The sequence below is a fragment of the Acomys minous genome, assembly GCF_964271855.1.
Source record: "Acomys minous genome assembly, chromosome: 11".
Lineage (NCBI taxonomy): Eukaryota > Metazoa > Chordata > Mammalia > Rodentia > Muridae > Acomys > Acomys minous.
The window spans coordinates 78,062,618-78,083,111 of record NC_140492.1 but is presented as its reverse complement, the minus strand read 5'-3'; the positions used below and the strand labels follow the sequence as shown (position 1 = coordinate 78,083,111).

The following is a 20,494-nucleotide window of genomic DNA, read 5'->3' as shown; positions in this document are numbered from 1 at the left end:
TCTGCTGAGAAGTTGGGTGTAATTCTGATAGGTTTGCCATTAAATGTTATTTGGCCCTTTTCCCTTGCAGCTTTTAATATTTTTTCTTTGTTCTGCATGTTTTGTGTTTTGATTATTATGTGACGGGCAGTTTTTCTTTTCTGGTCAATTCTATTTGGTGTTCTGTATGCCTCTTGTATGTTTATAGGCATCTCTTTCTTTAGATTGGGGAAATTCTCTTCTATGATTTTGTTGAGAATAGTTTCTGGGCCTTGGAGTCTGATATCTTCTCTTTCTTCAATGCCTATTATCCTCAGATTTCTTCTTTTCATGGTGTCCTTAATTTCTTGGATGTTTTGTGTCAGGAGTTTTCCAGATTTGGCATTTTCTTTAATGGTTGCTTCAAGATATGTTATTGTATCTTCTAGACTTGAGATCCGTTCTTCCATCTCTTGGATTCTGTTAGAAAATCTCAGCACTGTGTCATTCGCCTTCTTCTCTGAGGCCTCACGTTCTCGTTTTTCTTTTGTCTGTGTGTTTATCATTGAATTCATTTTCATCTTCATATCTTGAACAGATTTTTTTATTTCTTTCATCTGGTTGTTTACATTTTCCTGAAAATTTTCCAGTTCCACTCTATGTGTTTCTTTTATGTCTCGCACCTGCTTCGCTGCTTCTTCCTGCATCTGATTTCGAATTTTATTTGTTTCCTCCATTATCATCCTCATTACCAGGGATTTGAAGTCATTTTATTGTGTTTCCATTGTATTTGAGTTCTCTGGGTTGTTTTCTTTGGGATAGCGGGAAACTGGAGACGCCATGTTGTTTTGGGGTTTTTTGCGTATGCTTTTACGCTGTCCTTTAGACATCTTGCCGTCTCTGTTTTTGTTGAGTAACTTCCAGAGTTGGGTGGAGGGAGTCTGATGATAGATTCACTTGTTTTCTCACGATTTCCGTAGGCTTGAAGCCCTGATACTTCACTGGTGTGGATGTCAGGAGGTTAGCCCTGTCGTTTTGGGCTCTCACAGCCAGTCATCCTCAGCTCCCCTTTGCTGTGGGTCTTGCAATCGTTCTGGGTCTCTGAATGAGTGTTTGATCAGGCCAAGGTATCCACAGCCTTTTGGGTTCCCTGCCAAGTCCAGCCAGGGATACTGGGCCTGAACCATGTGTCGAGCTCAGCTAGTTTCTCAGGACCTGAACCGTCTGCCACAGCAGGAGAACTGTGACTGCACTGAGCAAGCGCCTAGGGTGGAAGTGAGCGCTCCACCCAGCCTGTGTCACAGCAGGGAAACTGCGACTGCACTGAGCAAGCGCCTAAGGTGGAACTGAGCGCTCCACCCAGCCTGCGTCACAGCAGGGAAACTGCGACTGCAGTGAGCAAGCACCTAGGGTGGAACTGAATGCTCCGCCCAGCTTGTGTCACAGCAGGAGAACTGCGTCTGCGCTGAGCAAGCACCTAGGGTGGAACTGAGCGCTCTGCCCAGCTTGCATCACAGCAGGGAAACCGTAGGTCAATCTCACTCCAGTGGATGGCCCTACACTCAGAAGTACAAAAACAATACAAATTAAAGTTGATGAATTACTAAATTAAAAAACAATGAGGATACAAATTTGAAAGACTAGAAAATAGAGGCAGATCTAAGAGGAATGAATAAAAATATTTTAATTACATCCTAAGTAAAGTGTACTTATGTGAACTTACTACTTTTATTTAGTTAAGTTGGCGTAATGTCAAACTGTCTTTGTAAATATCTATTATACTCATAAGCAAATACTACTTTCAGCCTTAATGAGAATCCTCTTTCTGCAGTGAATACAAAGACTCATTCAATGAGTTGAGCAATAAGGGACAGCTGAGTTCTCAGTCACAGGTATCACCCAACATAAGGCTCAGGGAATGTTTAGGACAGAAACAATGTGAGAGCTAAAAATAGAGAGGAACGTCATCTCCTACGCATGATACAGCCGATGGGATGTTGAACTTACAGCAGCTGCCATTAGTGTCACTGGGTATGCACAAGACTGGCCTTGCCAGAAATCAGTTATCAGCTCATGAGGTCCTATCCATCCCTGAGGAATTACTGGTTACTGAAAAATTCTGGAGAGGGGAAGGCATTACCTTCACCAAGCTCCAATAGATAATTTAAAAAAAAATGGTCACAGACATCCCTGGTTAAATTCAGTCGACAATGAAACAAAACAAAAAGTTATGAAAGTCAAGAATTTAAGGGGAGGAAGGAACATTGATGGAGATGGGAGATAAACATCAAATAATGAATTCAATTAATAAAAATAACCTAAAAACTTCTTTTAAGCTATAGTTCATATTCAGATCACTGTTCAATACCCTGCTGGGCACGTAAGGAAAAACAAAATGTTTTGTGGCATTCCAGAAAAATTGTCTAGGAGTTGTATATGTGGTAGAGAAACAATGTAAGTAGTCTCTACCTGGAAAAAGGCATGAATTGATTCATATAAAGTATATACAGTCACTTCACTTCCTTGTCTATGCATTGATAAAGAATAATGCTTACATATTGTCTTTAGATAACAACATATGGAAAATATGTACAATTCCAAGCAAAACCTCAAGGTTAGCACACATTACTTGAAAATTTTTACACCAGAATTTTCTCCCTGCCAAAGCTTGTGTTTCCTGTAAATGTTGGGATCTTGGTCTCTGTCAATCACAGTTTATCCCTTTACCCTAAGATTGTAGCAAAATTCTGACAGAAGTTAATGGAAATGCTAAGGCATTGGATAACAGGGTGGTTGGGCCTGAGTTTGTTCTGAGTTTTGCCACTGCCAGCATCAGCTGAAATATCTGTTCCAGCCTTCCATGTGTTCTATGTGTCTACACGCCTTCTAATCACATTTCCATGTTACTTTGAAGTATGTGTGAGTCACCTCTGCTATATGCTATTACATTATAAGTAAACAGCTTATACAGACCATTACCTGGAGTTCTATTTCATGAAAAACCTAGCTAGGATTTGTCTCTCTTTTTTTTAAATTTATTTTTTTATTGATAGTATTTTCATCTTTATTGTAGTAATTAAAATCACTTTCTATTTTCCCGTCAGTTATTTTCTGTGAACAAGATTTATTTTCAAATTGGATATCAATAAAAATATATAGAAATCTAAAACACAAAATACACTTGACTTTATCTTTCACTTTACATTCCACAGAAGCGACACCACATGCTGGTGAGGATGTAGGGAGAGAGGAACACTCCTTCATTGCTGGTGGGAATGCAAACTAGTACAGCCACTTTGGAAATCTATCTGGTGCTATCTCAGAAAAATGGGAATAGGGCTTCCTCAAGACCCAGCTATTCCACTCCTTGGAATATACCCAGAAGATGCTCCAGCACACAACAAGGATTTGTCTCTTTTAATGATAACATTAAAGTAGTGTTGGAGTCTCTGTTTAGCCATGATATCAGCATGGAAGGACAGGCATATAATTTAATATCGGCTTTTTTCACGTCTCAGGATATGGATTCAACTTGACATGGCTGCAGCCTTCTGAATGTTAATGATCATACTGGAGTAATTTGACCTGTTTTCCTGAATAGTTTTCCTCAAATTATAAATATCTGAGACCACTAAAATGGTATGGGGTGCTTCACATATTTGCTCCAGGGATATGTTTGATGTTTTCTTATTAATCTAAGATAAATCAGGTACTTTCAAGCTAGGACAAAGCAACATCTTTCTTAGGCGCTACAGTCTTCACAAGGTTAATTCAATAGTTGTGAAATTGACATTCAAAAAGGAACAAAGATTATTAACAGATGAAAATAAGAAAATCATGTAGTATAAGTTATTTATCATCTATATAATGTGATATATATATATATATATATATATATATATAATATGAAATACACAAAGGTAATATTAAAGACATCCATAAGAGCAGCACTTAGGAGGATGAGGCAGCTGGATTATTATTTCCAGGCCATATTGAAGTATGTAGATTGACAGACTCTGTGGAGAGTACAGAATACATTGATAGTTGAAACAACACATTTCAAAACAGAGAGCATCATGGGAAGTGAAATAACTAAAATAGAAAGACATATTGCAATGACCTCATTTATAAGCAGAATGTTTACAAAGAGTGCAGCAGTGGGTATAAGAGAAGAAAGGGGATTGGAAACAAGGAGATGGAAACAGATGAAAGGGAACCGAGTTGCAGCCATGGAGGACGACCAACTGAACAAGTGCTGTCACATAATGAACAGCATGAGGGCTACAGCCAGCATCACCCTACCTCCTGCTGCTAATTTGATCCTGTAATAAACCATGAGGTGATGACTAACTGATTGAGCTGATAGTTAATTTATTTCACCATAGTAGTAATTTTTTTTCTGTATTTGTATGTGTTAGAACATCATGTTAGTATCATAAATAGAAAACACACAGGCCTTTTGCCCACCCTAGTCTGGAGTAGGAGGACAAAGCCCAGTTAGAAAAGTCCTGATGGAATAATTGAAATATTATTTTAGTTCAAATAATGATCTCTTAGGAACAGAAAGTTGGTCGTCAGGGAAAATGCATCCTAAGGGACACTGGAGGCTCCATAAAGACACAGCTTAGAAGAAGTTGCCACCCACTGTTTGGCTGCTTGACTTTGGCCTATATACTGAACTGTCACAAATGATTTCTCTAAGGCTGTGGGTCTTTTTTATTTTTGCCTGAAATATTCCTGTTCACATAGGTACTTAATTGGCCTCTAGGAAAGCCCAGGTTTCCTAAAAAAATGAGTTAATCAACATTTTAATACAAACCTTCTATTTTTCTAAAGTCCATTTGAAAAATACACTGAAAGAAAGGGAGAACCTGATTTGGTTGGAAACATGAGCTTTTCTTTTTTGACTTAGCGAGGAACCATTTATTCTTCTGATTTTATTTACATAATCTCGTTAATACATCAAGTGTGTAATATACGTGTTCCATTAAGAATTCTAAGACCACATTAAAACTTTAGATTCAGGTCAACATTGTATTGAGATATTAGATAAACAGAACTTTTAGTATCACAACATATATATAACTATATATATCTAACTATATATATATATATGCACTTTTCCATTCACACAAGGACATGTCTTTCAAAACTATTTTATTGGCTGAAACATTGTTATTCTCATGAAAGCTTTTGGTTCTTTAATATAATTTATTATGCATTTTAAAATTCTGTTTGATAAAAGCATTGGTACATTATAAATACCTGTAAAGAAAATATAGCTTAAAATTCCAAGGGAAATATTATATAATTATCTTTTTTTTAAACATTTTCACAAAAATCCACATAGGCACTAAGAAAGACTGACAAAAATATTTTTTTTATGTCTAGACAATATATACTCCAGGTTGGGAATATTCAAGCATGGTATTGTCTAAATATTAAAGCTTATCCAAGTGAACCTTTGGCTGGTTGGGGTTGGTTGGGGTTCTTATACTATTAGAAAGGGCTGAAGAAAATCTCCGTAACTTAGTATAAGGACTAGGAAAGGATAGGGTTGGCCTCTTTCCTTTTTTAATCACTGACTATCAATTATTAATCTCATTATCTCGATCTTTTTTAATTAGCTGAAATTTAAGGTAATAACTCTTATGTCCTTCCAGTTATAATGTGCTACAACAGAAATTTTTCATTTAAATCTTACAGCCAATTCAATGAAAAAACCTTCAAGGATAGAGGGCTACTACATACCTTCAAGTTATCATGGGCAAAAACTCTAGAGAGATCTTGTTATATAAAGATCCAAATGAGGAAACAGGAGGTGAAAATTTGGCCTACTCACCACATTCAAATCAAAAGAAAGTGAGCTGCTTTCTGAACTGGTTCAATGCTAGCAGTGGCTGTAGGGTGCTCAGACAAATTTGAAAACAGAAACTAAGTTAAAGAACGCAGGCAAACAGTTAACTAGAGTCTATATTGGCATATTAAGAGAAGGAAGGAAGCAGGGGTCTCCAGTTAATGAGTAGTACAAATGTTCATCCAGGTGAGATAAGATTAAGTGCTCATGTTAAGTGAGACTTCAGAGATATTTTTAGGGTCAGAAGTACCCGTTTTACTTATAAATGCAACAAACTAACTAGGTCTTAGCAAACTCAATTATCAGTGGCAGAGCCTGCCTGGAAATAATTGCGGGAAATCATTTTTTTCCTAATGCATTTACACTTTATACAGACTCATTTTGTACGGGAGTGGGAAAATTACATGCATAGAAAGACAAACATCACATTTTCCCTTATATATGGAATCTGGATTAAATGAAACGACATGCAATTGGAAGCAGGAGCTCCTGTGAAGAGCCAGAAGACAAGCAGGGAGAGACAGAAAAGAGGCTAATGCTGAGTGGACATTGCATCAGTCCATGAAATACATTCATGAGAATGTCAATATAAAACCTTACCTTCTACAACTAACGGATATAAATTAAAAAGGCACAAATGCCTATTGGATGCTGAGTAATAACAGATAGGATGGCTATTGTTAAAAACAAAAAACAAAAAAAACAAAAAAACAGGCCAAGGAAGGCTGGACTGTGAATGTTACTTGGAAGGTGTTACCTGTAGCTAGCTGTTGTGATGTAGATGGGTCTGAAAAATCAGATTTTATGTGAGTTCTCACATTTTTTCAACAGTTCTTAACAAGTTTTATACATTTTGCATAACTTACGAAAAGGACAGATAGGACTCGAGTGCTGCCCACCTTTTTTTTCTGATTTGAAACATGGACGCAATTGGTAAGAATTTGAATACTGTACCTCTGAGACTAGAGGAGACCCTGTGGTGTCCAGAGATGAACACTCATTTACAGAGAGCGAGAAGAATCTGGCCTAGAAACCGGACTTGCGAAAAGTATTGCTGCTTCTCTCCTTCATGAACATTTCCTCTGTTTTACATTTTGTTCTCTGTATTTTGAGTGGCTGCTTGTTACTAAACAAAACCATGACTAGGGATTTGCCAAACCTCAAGCATAATTTTGTTCTGAGAAAATGGTATGAATTGGTTCTTTGGGTTTGGAGTTTGTAGCCCAGAAAGGAAATATACAAAGCAAAAGAGGAAATAGAAGTCCAAGACATATGTAGCACGAGCCACCAGCCACCTTTGGATTCCCAGAGACCTTTACAAGGTACACCAATCAAAATGACTATTCTATGACTATTCTAGCTAATATAAGATCTGTTTCTAGATTTAAATAATGCATTTTATTCCAGCCCCTCCAAAATGGTCAGATTATCAGGCTCAGCGTGAACAATACATGGTTCAGAAAGGCCTAAGCCTTGTGAACTTTTTCATTAGATAACGTTATAAATGCTTCCTTGTGATCAAAATTCAAAGAAGTCCACTGCAAACATAGGTAAGACCAAAACCACTTTTGTAGATTACTTTTCTAAATTAAGATGGATCTCACATTCTTCTGCTGTTCTTATGAAGTATGAAATGAGGAGGCTGAAGGAGCCATTTTATTGGGACAAAAGGCCGTATGCCAGCAGTGATTTTGGAAAGTAATTGCTTCGCTTGTAAAGACAAGGAAGACATATTCTCAAACACAAAGACCCATTCTTGAAGTTGGCTTGCCTTTTGGGACTCACCCAAAGGGAATGGTTTGAGGAGAGAACAGAGAAGTACATGAAGGACATTATAAGCATAGGAACCAGTGACACAAGTTCAGACCTAGGAACATCTAAGGGAAGGAAGGGCATAAAGATTTCCAACTCGGGCCACACACCTATTTTAATTTTCCTCATTCAGGATGTCCACAAGAGCTTGCAGCAGCCTGTCATCTCTATGCTTATAAGGTTTTGTATTATAGAAAACATCAACATAATCGCTGTACAGACTGTCCTCAGAGTTTTCCAGCTGGGAGGGTTTGTTGAGCTTTTCCAGTGCTTCGTAGAAACTTTGGTAAGGGATGCTGAGCTTTGCACTTGTAGACTTCTTTGGTGGTTGCTTTGAAGGTGCGCTCTTGCTGAAAGCACTCTGTAGGAGCCGTAGCATGGCTTCGGAAGGTGCTCCGTGTACCTTCTCATCCATTCTGCCCTCTACCCTGCTGCTGCTGGAGCTTTGGGGCAGCAGGGGATTGTCATCCGGGCTCTTTTGTGTGGGCTGCTCCTGAAATACAAAATGCCACCGACAAAGGGAGAAAGCTCATTATTTATTGCTTAGGAAAGCTGTTTCAGCTCTAATACCGTCCTACTACAGGTCCCTTGAGAAGCAATTGGAAGAGGAGAGAAAACACGAGGCTTGGGGTTATAAGGGTTTGTATTTCCCGTATAACTATCCCACCTTCGGATTCACTTTTGGCAGCTTTTTTAGTTTCTCAGAATTCCAGCTATCATGAAGAAATCTGAACACTTCCGTTTCTGGTGGTTTTGAAGACGGAGACTATGCAAGTATGGATTCAGTGTGCTGTTCTCCTTTGCTTTAAAGCCTGACACAACGGAATCCACTTGGAGAAGTGAAATTAAATATTTAACCACTCACTCATAAGGCATCATTTGGTTTCTGTGTGCAAAAGCTGCTGACTAGAGGATCCTTGCTCCGATTAAAAGCTTAATTCTGAAAAGCCCCTAGGGGAAAGAGGTCATGGGCCAAGGACTGGAGGACCTGAGAAGTGGCTCATTGTTAACCCGTATGGAAATATAGTTGTTCTCTAGAATTTTCTGTGATACCAAGTTCTACGGATGCTCAAGTCCTTTGCATGGAATGGAAGGCATTACTGAATGACCTACACACTTCCTCTAGGATACAATATCGTCTATAGACCATCTATAGTACTTAACACAATTTCAATACTTGCTATAGTACATAATTTAAGGGGGTAGTATATTTGTTTATTAGGTACAGGGAATATAGAATAGGTACATGAAAGTAAGTCTGTACATGTTCAGTACAGAGGCAGTTATTTCAAATATTCTTGATCCATTCTTAGTTGACTACAAGGATTTAGAACCCACCATATGGTAATGATCATATTTGAATACTTTAACAAAGAAAAGTTCTGTTAATACCTTTTGAAAGGAACCTTGAAGAAACATTCACAATATGAACTCTACTCAGGTACTATAGAGAAATGGCTCGACTCTGGCTAGTAGAATACAAACAAAACTAATTTATAAGTTCTTCATGTAAATATCATGTTTTGAAATTTCGTAAAACATCTAGCATTGAGATTTCCCACTAAGGACAGATCATTACAGACATCCTAAAATCCTTCCTACAACTGAGGCACTATGCTAGATGCTGGTGTGTGGGGAGACAGATGCACTTTCTTCAGGATTTTTGAGAAGGACAAAGCCAGTAATAGCTCCTAGACCCAGGATCACAATTGGTCTATGTTGGCTACCCTTTAAACTTTCTGAAAGAAACTGATTTCATAGCTCCTCTTAATATTGACATCCACTAAGTGCCAATTACTAAACAGAAATTGGTAAGAAGAGGCATACATAATTTTACCTAACCTTGGACTCCTTTCTTTAAATATCCTCCCAATCTAGGTTATAAATATTACAGTTAAATGAGATAAAATTGAACATTCCTAAAGTATAACTGCATTACAATATAAGACCATAATATATGTGTGTGTGTGTGTGTGTGTGTGTGACTATGTAAATGACAGCTTAATTTACAATATGCTGTCATCCATAAATAAAATTCCATGTTTGGAAATTTATCAACTTTAATTAATAAACTCAATATTTTAAGAACAAAAGAAAAAAAAAACCAAAAGTTCATCCAGTTGGAAGCCAATAAGATTTTCTCTCCTAAGCCCCTTGTCTTAAGCATATATGCAATCTTTCCTTCTTAAAAATTAGATGCATCTTGACTCACTCATTTCCTACTACTGTTAAAAAGAGAATATATACCTGGGTGGAATGGGGAGCGTGAGGACAGACGAGAAAAGATAAACTGTGGGCAGGAGCATCTCTGTGACAAGCTGGAGACCTAAGTCAGAGTAGGCTCCTGGAAGGATATGAGGGTGACTCTAGCTGAGACTGAAGAGGACTCCCCTTATCTAAACAAGATTCTAGTAGAGTAAGGGGAACACCAAGCCACCCACAAAAAACTTCCATCCCAAATGTACCCAGCCTACAAGATGTGAAGTGTTAAAGATAGAGCAGATATAGCAGAGATTGAGGGACGGTCCAACTAATGCCTAGGTCAACTCAAGACCCACCCCATGGGAAAGAGCCAACCCCTGACACAATTATTGATACTCTGTGATGCTTTCAGACAGGAACCTAGCAGAGTTGTCCTCTGAGAGGCTCCATCCAGCACTGCTTCAAAACAGATGCTGAGAACTGTCTCTGATATGGACTCTCTTGCCAGCTTTTTGATCACCTCCCCTTGGGAGTACTGCCTTTTCAGGCTACAGGGGGAGAGGACGTGCTCAGCCCTGATGTGACTTGATGAGCTGGGGTAGATGGGAAAGGGGGGCCTCTTTTCTGAGGGATAGGGCTGTGGCCATGGGAGGGAGGGCAGGGCTGGGAGAAGAGGAGGTGTGGGGCTATGATCAAGGATATAAAGTGAATAAACAAATAGAGAGAAAATTTCAGAAAAAGGAGAAAATGTGCCAAGAACAGAGCTACACAGACCTCTATAACATTCACCATCTTCTCCACTCCTCTCCTGTCATTCTGGACAGTATTGTAGGACGTGTACACACGAGGCTGCCTCATGTGCTCTGGCTGAGAAGAAGTCCCATGCAAAATCAACTTCCAGTTCACAATCCTTCCTTCATTTTGCATTCTTCCAGACTGGTTAAAACAAGAATAAAATATATTTTAGTTGGTGTTTCAAATATAAAACAAACTCATTAAAATTATCAAAAGACTCTCATGGTTAAAATCTAATTTTAAGGCACTATGCCTTCCCTCTTCAAAGATTTATTTTAAAAGGAATGATTAAATACACTCTTCTCATAAAAACTAGTACTATGTAAGCACAACAGCTTAAGATACTGATTTATTGCCTCACAATCAAGTGTCTAGTTTAAAAAGCAGAGTTCTGTATGTAAATGTATTTTGTCACGTTGATTCTGTTTTTGAAAAGCTGATTGTCTCCAAATCTAAAGCTGTGAAGTCAAACTGTATAGATTTGATATGAGGTGCATGTGTTTGGTAAATAGAATTGCTTAGTTTCTTGCAGCTGAAATTCGGCTAAAGAAATGAGGAAGGTCTGGAGAGGTGGCTCAGTGGGTAAGAGTGATGGCTACTCTTCCAGAGTATCCAGGTTCAAGGTCCGTCACCCACATGATAGTCCACATGGAGTCCTCTGTAACTCCAGGTCCAGGGAATCCAATGGCCTCTTATGACCTCTTATGGGTACCAAGCACAAATGTGATACACGTACATAAATACCTACATGCAGGTAGACAGAACACCCACACACATACAATACCTGTTTGTTTGTTTTTTTTTAAGAATTGAGGACAAGTTCAAGAATAGCATTAATACCCCTACCCAGATCTAGCCAATGGTCAGAACATTCTCCACAGTTGAGTGGAGAGTGGGATATGACTTTCTCACATACTCTGGTGCCTTACATTTGACCATGTCCCCTGAAGGGGGAGACCTGGTGGCACTCATAGGAAGGACAACAGGTTACCAAGAAGAGACTTGATACCCTATGAGCATATACAGGGGGAGGTAATCCCCCTCAGGAACAGTCTTAGGGGAGGGGAATAAGGGGAAAATGGGAGGGAGGGAAGAATGGAAGGATATAAGGGATGAGATAACCATTGAGATGTAACAAGAATAAATTAATAAAAAAGAAAAAGAAAAAAAGAATAGCATTAATATGTAAAAAATGCTACTTTCTTCCTATTTCAACAGGACTCACTTCAGTCTTCATTTTCTAAAGTGTAATCACTCTGTCAGCCAATCAGTCAATTAATCAATCAGTTATTTTTGTGTGTACATGTGAGCATGCACATGTGTGGAGGGCAGGCATAAGTCGTGTGAGTTGATTCTTTCCTTCTACCATGTGGTGTCCAGGGATCAAACTCAAGTAGTCAGGCTCAGGTTGAAGGCAAGTGTTCTTACTCACTGAGCCACCTTACTGACCCTAGTTCAATGGTCTGTAGAGGCAAGCTATTCTTAGAAAAAAAGTAGAAGATATATAATTTGCATTAATTGGCATCTTTAGAAGTTTAAAGTCATTTATTTTTAAATTTTATCTAGAAAGCTGGGAGGTGGTGGTGTATGATTTTAATCCTAGCACTCAGGAGGCAGAGCTAGACAGATCTCTTGATTTTCAGGCCAGCCTTGTCTCCAGCAATGCTACACAGAGAAACCCTGTCTCAAAACAACAGTGACAAAAATTATCTAAGCAACAAGATCTGCACTGCTGGTCCTTACACTTTTCTCTCAGAACTCAGAGGTGGAGCACCATTCACCTACATCCCAGCCCTCAGAGAAAGCAGGGATAAGTTGCACAAACAAAGAACTCAGCTACTTGGCTTCATGTCATATACAATCCTGCCACTTTGTCCTTGTGACATTGTTATTTAAAGCATGTAAAGAGTGTTAGAACAGATGCATTGTCTGAAATACTGGGAACCAGAACCACTTTACACTTCTAAATGCTTCTGGCCTTAAGAATATTTATACCGGCTCTGCCGGCTGAGCAACCCTACTCTCCAAACAAGTCTGGGATGCTTTAAAATTCTAACATTTTTGAGTATCATTTGAGCTCTAGAAAAAAAATAAAAATAAAAACAGTATTTTTGTGTGACTGAAAGTAGAAAGGAGATATTAAATAAGATGTTTTGCTTACTGGGGAACCAGAATGAGAATGGTAAGTAAGGATGCTTTCCAGCGAGTCTAGTAAAGTATCTTAGCAAAGCCAGCCTCACACCTGGATGTCTTTATGAATATGGATGCTTCCAGGGATGGCAGGTCACATGGGTGGCTGCATTAGGCTTAGGGACTTTATTAGTATACCTTTCTCCTCCATTACAGCATGGCTGAATTTGCTAGTCTCCTAAAATTATTGCCTATAGAAGCAAGTATGCTGGGCAACACTATACTTTTACCTTTCTTCAGCTAAAAACGGATCAGATCAAGCTCATTAGGACACAACTAGCAGTGGAGTGTGGTGGCGCACGCCTGTAATCCCAGCACTCGGGGAGACAGAGGCAGGCTGATCTCTGTGAGTTCAAGGCCAGCCTGGTCTACAAAAGGAGTCCAGGAAATTCAAGGTTACACAGAAAAATTCTGTCTGGAAAGACAAATGAATAAACGGCAACAAAATTTAAAAAAGGGACATAACTAACAATGTCGTCAACATTTTAAAGTAGTTCCAAGAGTTTGAAAATGAACTTGGTTTCTTTGTCTTCCTATTTATGCTTACCATGTCTGCAATTTTCAGCGTCCAAGTGCCTATAGGATTCTCTCCCCATGTATGAACAGACATGAAGTCCCAATTCTTAAAGCCATTGGGGGATGTATCCCGCTCTCTTTCAGCCAACAGTACAGTGCTGGTTCCTATTGTCACACAACAAACATAAGTTAGTGAATCTCTTAACCTTGGCAGTCTGATCATTGGATTCATTCTAGCATATAATAACTGGAAATGAAAGATGATATTAAGAGAGTTATAGTCTGTCAATGGGAGGGGGTGAAAATCTCAATAGCATTTCTTTAAAAAAAAAAAAGTCCAAGGCATTGAGAAAGTATAACTCTGCAATCAACAGAACCTACTCCAAAGCTCCTAGACTTCATATGCTAGAGAGAGATTATAAAGTTAGTCAACTGAATCTTAGCAAAATATTTTGTAGGACATTTTATTATATTTATATTTACTTATTTTTGTGTGTATGGTCTTGCACTCATGTGCGTGAACATGTGTGCCCCATGGTACATGTGTGGAGTGAAGAGGACAACTTGTGAATTTGTGGGAGTCTGTTATCTCTTTCTGTCACTTGGTCCTGGGGAAGGAACTCAGGCCATCAGGCTTAACAGAAGATGTCTTTACCTGCTGCTTATCTTACCGGCCTGTCAACACACTTAAATATATTAGGACAACTTCTGGTTGGATTGTGTGGTTTATGGCTCAACAGTCCTAAATCCATCCTAACCAGGACTCTCTCAGGAAAAAGGGCAAAAGTCTCTACTAACATATATCCTTATGCACACGGCTGTGAAGATGTAATCATCATTCTCAATGTTACGGTTCACAATTTCTAAGTTTCCAATCATTTCCTTCAATGTTCCAGACATATCTATAAGTTTCGATAATTATTCAAAAACAGTTTCACCACCGTCAAAGGGAAGTGGGTGCTCAGTCTTTAACCTGAGGAAATGAACATAGTTGCAAAGTAGGTGATTTCAGAAAAGCTAATTAGTTAGCATCATTTGAGCAGGTCACAGCCTTTGTCTACCTAGGGACTAGTGGAACGAGTAGGAAAAAGAAACTATCGTCAGTGAAGAGATCATGTCTTAAAGACTTGATAATGCCTCAGAGAAGACTTAGTTTTATGATTGTTGATTGGTTGTTGGAGTTTACCGGCAGCAGAAGTGAGCGTCACATGAAGGTCTCCTCTACGAGAATATTCTATTGTTGCTTCAAATTGCACATGTTCCAGGGACTTGATAGCATTTTCTTGTCCTTCACAAGCTCTTGTTGGAATTTCAACAATCACTTCTCCATTAGCTTTCAAGGCCCTACATACATTAGAGAAGCAGAATTTAAAAAAATGTTACCTCCCCTGCCATCTGCCTGCCTGCCTGCCTGTCTGTCTATCTGTCTGTCTGTCTGTCTGTCTGTGACAGCTGCAAAGGTACATGGATATCTCAGATAGGGAGTCAGCAAGGCTTATTATGAGTAGAATTCAATTCATAATTATCTATAGATGAATTATTGCATAAGAAACAAAAATATATAAGTGTGATTCTATTTTCTGCAGAACCAAATTCAGACAGGTTTGTCTTCAATCCAACAACAGTGGTCCTTGACAAAGATGCCAATACAATCCACCTGCACAAGGCCTTCCTGAGCCATGCTCCCTGGCTTTCCAGGCTCTGGGATTTTGTGTGAGTGGGTTTTCTCATTATTATGATTGCCTTGGTAAAAACAAAATAACCATTATAGCAGATTTGGCCTCCGTGACCATGTATAATGAGCCAGAGATAATCCATAAAGGGCCCTACTCAGAAGAAAAGTCATCCATGACACAGCACTGAGGCTTGAAGTAAGGCTCCTTTGGAGGTAAGCTTTAGTTAGATAATACTAGTTAGCAAGTACTGAATTACATCAATGATGAAATGCAATTTGAAAAGAAACTCAAAATTTTTTATTTCAGAATAGATATTAAAAATAATTGTTGATAGCTCATGGTTTGAGGTCTTAGTGGTATACAAAACAATGGTTCTTCTTAGGCTTAATGTTACATTTTAGGTTGTCTGCAAGGAGGAAATGCAAAGCGAACATAACTGACAGATCTTTGTTTTTTTTTTTTTATTACTCCCCATAGATAAATAGTCAAAGAGAACACTATTAGAGTCTATCCCTATCCAAGAGCAAGTGTATAAGGAAAACTTAAGTGACAACAACACCCTAATGAAGATGTACTTTGGGCACAAAATGATTTAAAATTCTGGAAGAGACTTACCTAGGCTCAAAGTTATTGTCTTTCACAACACATTCTTTCTTCTCTGGAACACTGCTCCAGCTCCTAGGATCAGCCAAATCCACGAGAGCTTTGGCATTTAGCAAGCCAAATCCAAATCGACTGTTCACCATCAAGCCTGCTCCATTCTTTTTCCAACCTGGGTTATTGGCCAATGGGTCATACTCAGAGGTCCAGACAACCAGATGCTGCATATCTCGCCAGGTGAGATTTGGGCTAGAGGGAAAGTGACCCAAAGTATCTTTTAGGAACAAAATGAAGGATTCTTCTAAAATCAAGTGCTAAAAATAAGCATCTCCTTTTAGGGATTTTAAGTGTCCTTTGTTAACATACCTTCTATGTCTTAATGCTGTGTTCTTTGGTTTAGAACTTATAACACAACATTAAAAATTCTCACCTAAAGCATGTAAGTTAAATGCTTACTATTGGTAAAAATCAGCATCAGCACCGTGGAAGTGTGAAAGTTTGTTCCTGATTCTAATTATTTATACTTATGTAAAGCCAGTTTTTAAAACATAATAACACTTACTTTGTATCTTTAGCTCTGTTCATGCAATGCTTTAGCACCTTCAGCATTAGGAAGCTTCATTGAAGCCTTGCTTTTTTCACAGGAAGAATCAGATTTGAAAGACAGAGGCTTGCAACCTACTCAACACATCTTGCCTTCTTAAAAGTTATAGTCAGAGCTCCATAACCATAGCTTCCACATACTTAGGATTTAACTAAACATACATCGAAAATATTTTAAAATAAAATATTTGCATCTGTACTGATGTCTACATGCATTTTCTTGTCACCATTCCTCAAATAGTGAACTGTATCATAGAATTTACATTGCATTTGGTATTATAAGTAATTTGGAAATTACTTAAAATCTATAAGAAGTTTCACCTATGCTGTTTACCATTACTATACCATTCCATATCAAAACTTGAGCATCCATGGAACCTGGTCCTGGACCTGATCCTTGGCAGATATTGAGGGATGAAAAAAAGATGAAAAGTTGTCAAAAAAATTCTTGGCTTCGTGAGATTTGTCTTGAAAGGCTCTATGCTAAGTATTATTAGAATATTCAAGGAGGTGATTCCGGTTCTTAAGAAATTTACAGTGCTGTTTAAAAAAACACTTTTCTATAACTATTTATGCTGGTTGCTGCATTTGTAACTTAATGTACTGTGAAAGCCTGGAGAATGTCTTTGCTGGGAAGATGTATATGAGGTGAGTTTTGATGGGTTAACGGAAGTTCTGAAAGGGAGTACACAGCAAGCAGAGCAGCAGCAGCTTGGTGTGGAAGAATAGCTGGGGCTATATTACTATGTGTATGCTAGGGCAGGGAGAAGCAATGAGGAGAACTGAGCCAGAGGACTGAGGATGCTGAACATCATAAAGTGAGCTTCTCCTTTACCATTTGGGTAGTGGGACTTGTTCTGGATTTTTGATCAAGAAAATGATAAAAGGCAGAACCAGTTTTCTCCAATGTACTTCTAAATCTCACATCCTGCTTTGATGTTGCTCTTTTCTCCACATTATAACATACTGGGCAACAGTGTGTGTGTGTGTGTGTGTGTGTGTGTGTGTGTGTGTGTGTGTGTGTGTGTGTGTTTCACTTTTTGCTTCTCAAGCTAGAATTTAGCTACAAGGAGCGAAAACTTATTATCTCATTCCCTGGTGCTTAGCAAACGCACAGAAGAATGTGATCTAATGGCTGTCTTGACTAGCTTCTTGGTAGAAGGAGAGAACTGACCCTGAAAGGTATCCTCTTACCTCCGCATGTGTGTCCTTTGTGGCACATACATGTGCCCATGCACAAATACCTTCCAGGTGAAACAATATACGTGTCTTCTAAGCTGCACTCATAATGTCTCACCAACATGGCTGCCTAAGTGTGAACTGAACCAGGACAACAGTAGACATGTCAAACTGGACCAAAAAAAAAGTCCATTAAGGGCTCAATCCTACACAAAGAACTACAGCTACTAAGGAATACTGAGAATGGGTGAAATAATCTTACCCAGAAAAGAGTACACCAACTGGTTATCTAATACTAAAATTTCAGCCTTGAAAACATGTGTGCAAGTGATATATACAGACCGAACAGATTATAACGAATCAGATTATATTTAGAAATATATATACATATGCAACAGCAAAATTAATAAGAAGAAGGTCATGAGTTTGAAAGAGCAAGGAGGGTATATGGGAGGGTTTGAAGGGAGGAAATAAAAGGAGAAAAATCATGTAATAATATAATCTCAAAAATAGAAGAAATAACGAAGAAGAATATATGCAAATTGAGTTAATGAATGATTGAAAGTGCACATGTTAAATATTATGGTATAATTTTGAAGCTTGCTGTTAATCATTAGATTGTTTGAATATTTTGGGTTTTATATTGCTTTTTTGCAACCTGCATTGTTTATTCCAAGGTCCTGTCTTACCATGAGGCTTTAGAATGATGGAAACATGGTTCAATTTGGTGCCTTGTTCCCAGATCCAATAATGTATCAGTTAATCAATGCCCTGGGTATATATTAAAGACCTGTGTGTGATCTTTCAGGCATGACCATAGTTTCATTAATGAAACTTCGAGGGAAAATTACCTATGTTTGAACCAACCCTGGTACAGAGCCAGTGTGCTGCTGCCTCTGAAGGGAGCTGCAGTGAAGTCTTCAGCTGTTTGGCCCTCCCACAGTTTCCACATGTACATTCTTAGCCCTGAGGGCAAGCGCCTTTATTCCCAAATCCCTCTTTTGAAGACCTTGTTCAGAAGTCTTCTTTAGGTGCTTCTGTCAAGATTTCCTATGGAAGAAGTGGGCAGAAACCCTGTAGGCACTTTTCTAATCTTATTCTCTATCAAAGCACCAGTACATATGTAACTCCAAGGCTCACAAAACTGGTGGGACTGTTGTTTCAACTCTCCCAGAAATTATAAAAGCCCCATGTCAATGCTGGTCAATTTGACTGGTGAGATTAGAAAAACCACTAGGAGGTAGTCCATTGGGTGATTAAAAGCTTAACAGTTTCATTTGACTTGTTGTTTTAATGGACTACCCCAACACTGGACTCCAGTCGCTCTCATGCAGCTGACCTGATTCTCATAAGATATACATACTGTTAAATGCCAGAGTGACTGATGGAGGCTTGAAAAGAAGTCCAGTCTAGTGATTCCCAGTGAATACCAGACTGCTTGCATCACAATCTCCCACTACACTTACAAATAGTGAAGATACCCAACATACCCAACTCTACCTATGCAGTTCGATGTTGCACTAAAATAATAGGAATTGGTAGGAACATTATGAGCATATCAACAGCTACTTTGATTCATGGCATCAAAGTAGGGAGCAATAGGAAACTCATAAAACAATATTATGCTCCAATGAATGGTTTGGCCTCAGTCTGACTACTTTCTTTCTCTGGGCCTGAGTTATCTCATCCGTAGTTTGAGAAGGATGGATGTGACACTCTCCAGAGTGTCTTACTAGTCAGATCTTCTGTATGTTTAACATTAGAAATGTCTCTTTGTACCTAGTATTGTTCGTTTGTTTGTTTGTTTTTGTGACCAACATGCATTCAGGAAGCATTAGCCAGGTGAGGAGGCTCAGCTGTGTTCTCAAGGTACAAAAAAACTTCTGTCCCTAAAACACATTATTAAAATATTTGTTTCATTCTGGTCTTTAAAATAAGACACCATTTTAAAGTAAAAACATCCTAGGAAGGTGGCCAATGGGCAATAGGCAACTTTACTATTTGATTGAACAGTGTTTGCAGGTGTCTAGAAGTATGAAGATGGAAAATAATAGGCATAAGGAATGATTGTGAAGTAGTCACATTCAAAATATATATTCTATAAAAGAACATTTATTAACTGCTTTGTGTGTTTTCAAATTTATATGTAATCTTTGGGAAATATTTAAGGAATTTCATTGTCAAGCAATTAGGAAAGTTAAGTCTTGTTTCTTAACAATTATTCCTCAGTTGTGTGCTCACAGCTTACAAATGAAAAGGAGATGCTAACAATAGAATTGATTCTAGACAGCCTTCCTTTGCTAATTAGTGCGCAGCAGCATCTGCAATAATTAAAAATATCAAGGCTGCATTGTGTTACTAACAAGAGAAATGCTATTGAAAATAAGTAAGCATTGAAATTAAGCACTCTTTAATTAGAAGAGATACAGATAAAAAATGTCTGGGTACAAAATTATACAGTGAAAATTCTTGGAGGTCTACCTGGTTCAGTCTCTAGCTACACCTACTTGAATTCAGATATAAGAGTTCTAACTTAAATTTTCAAAAAATAAATTTAAGAATTTTGTGGGGGTTTGTTTTCCTGAGGACTTGTGTAACACTGATGGTTTATTTCTGGCTTCCTGGACTTTATTATTGTTTGTTTAAAAGCATAAGGTTCATCTGTTTGTTGAATATTTCCAAATGTATGATTGGATCCAATGATTCGCTTGAGAAGTTTTTTTCTTTATTAAAAATTACTCCAGCCAAGTGTGGTGGTGCACACTTGTAATCCCAACACCCTGGGAGACTGAGGTGGTGGGTCTCTGTGAATTTGAGGCCTACCGGGTCTAAAAAGTGAGTGCAAGGTACCCAAGGCTACACAGAGAAACACTTATTCAAAAAACCAAAACCAAAACCCAAACAAAAAAGCCAAAACTCCAATTTTTCTGCTCTTCCTTCTGGAGACTAGATGGTTATCTGCCAGCTTTGTTAGATATACTTAATAAATACTAATCATGGTGACACAGACATTTATGCAGAGCATTTCTTTCTCCAGAATTTTCCCATTTGGCACCCTGTTGGACATCCTGACAATCACAGCTGGATGAAGCGGTAGAAAACGGTT

The 20,494-nt window shown here is 38.4% G+C and overlaps 1 protein-coding gene across 1 annotated transcript in view; it reads right to left on the bottom strand.

Annotated features, from left to right (window-relative positions):
• Window positions 1-4,871: 4,871 nt before the first annotated feature.
• PCSK1 (proprotein convertase subtilisin/kexin type 1) overlaps window positions 4,872-20,494 on the bottom strand; it is a 42,245-nt gene continuing 26,622 nt past the window's right edge. Inside the window, exons 10-14 of the mRNA XM_084802656.1 lie at window positions 15,622-15,855; window positions 14,517-14,674; window positions 13,362-13,495; window positions 10,604-10,765; window positions 4,872-8,120 (exon numbers count right to left, since the gene is read on the bottom strand). Of these exons, the coding sequence (XP_084658782.1) occupies window positions 7,743-8,120; window positions 10,604-10,765; window positions 13,362-13,495; window positions 14,517-14,674; window positions 15,622-15,855 (1,066 nt within the window). The 3' untranslated portion in view covers window positions 4,872-7,742. The remainder of the gene's footprint in view (window positions 8,121-10,603; window positions 10,766-13,361; window positions 13,496-14,516; window positions 14,675-15,621; window positions 15,856-20,494) is intronic.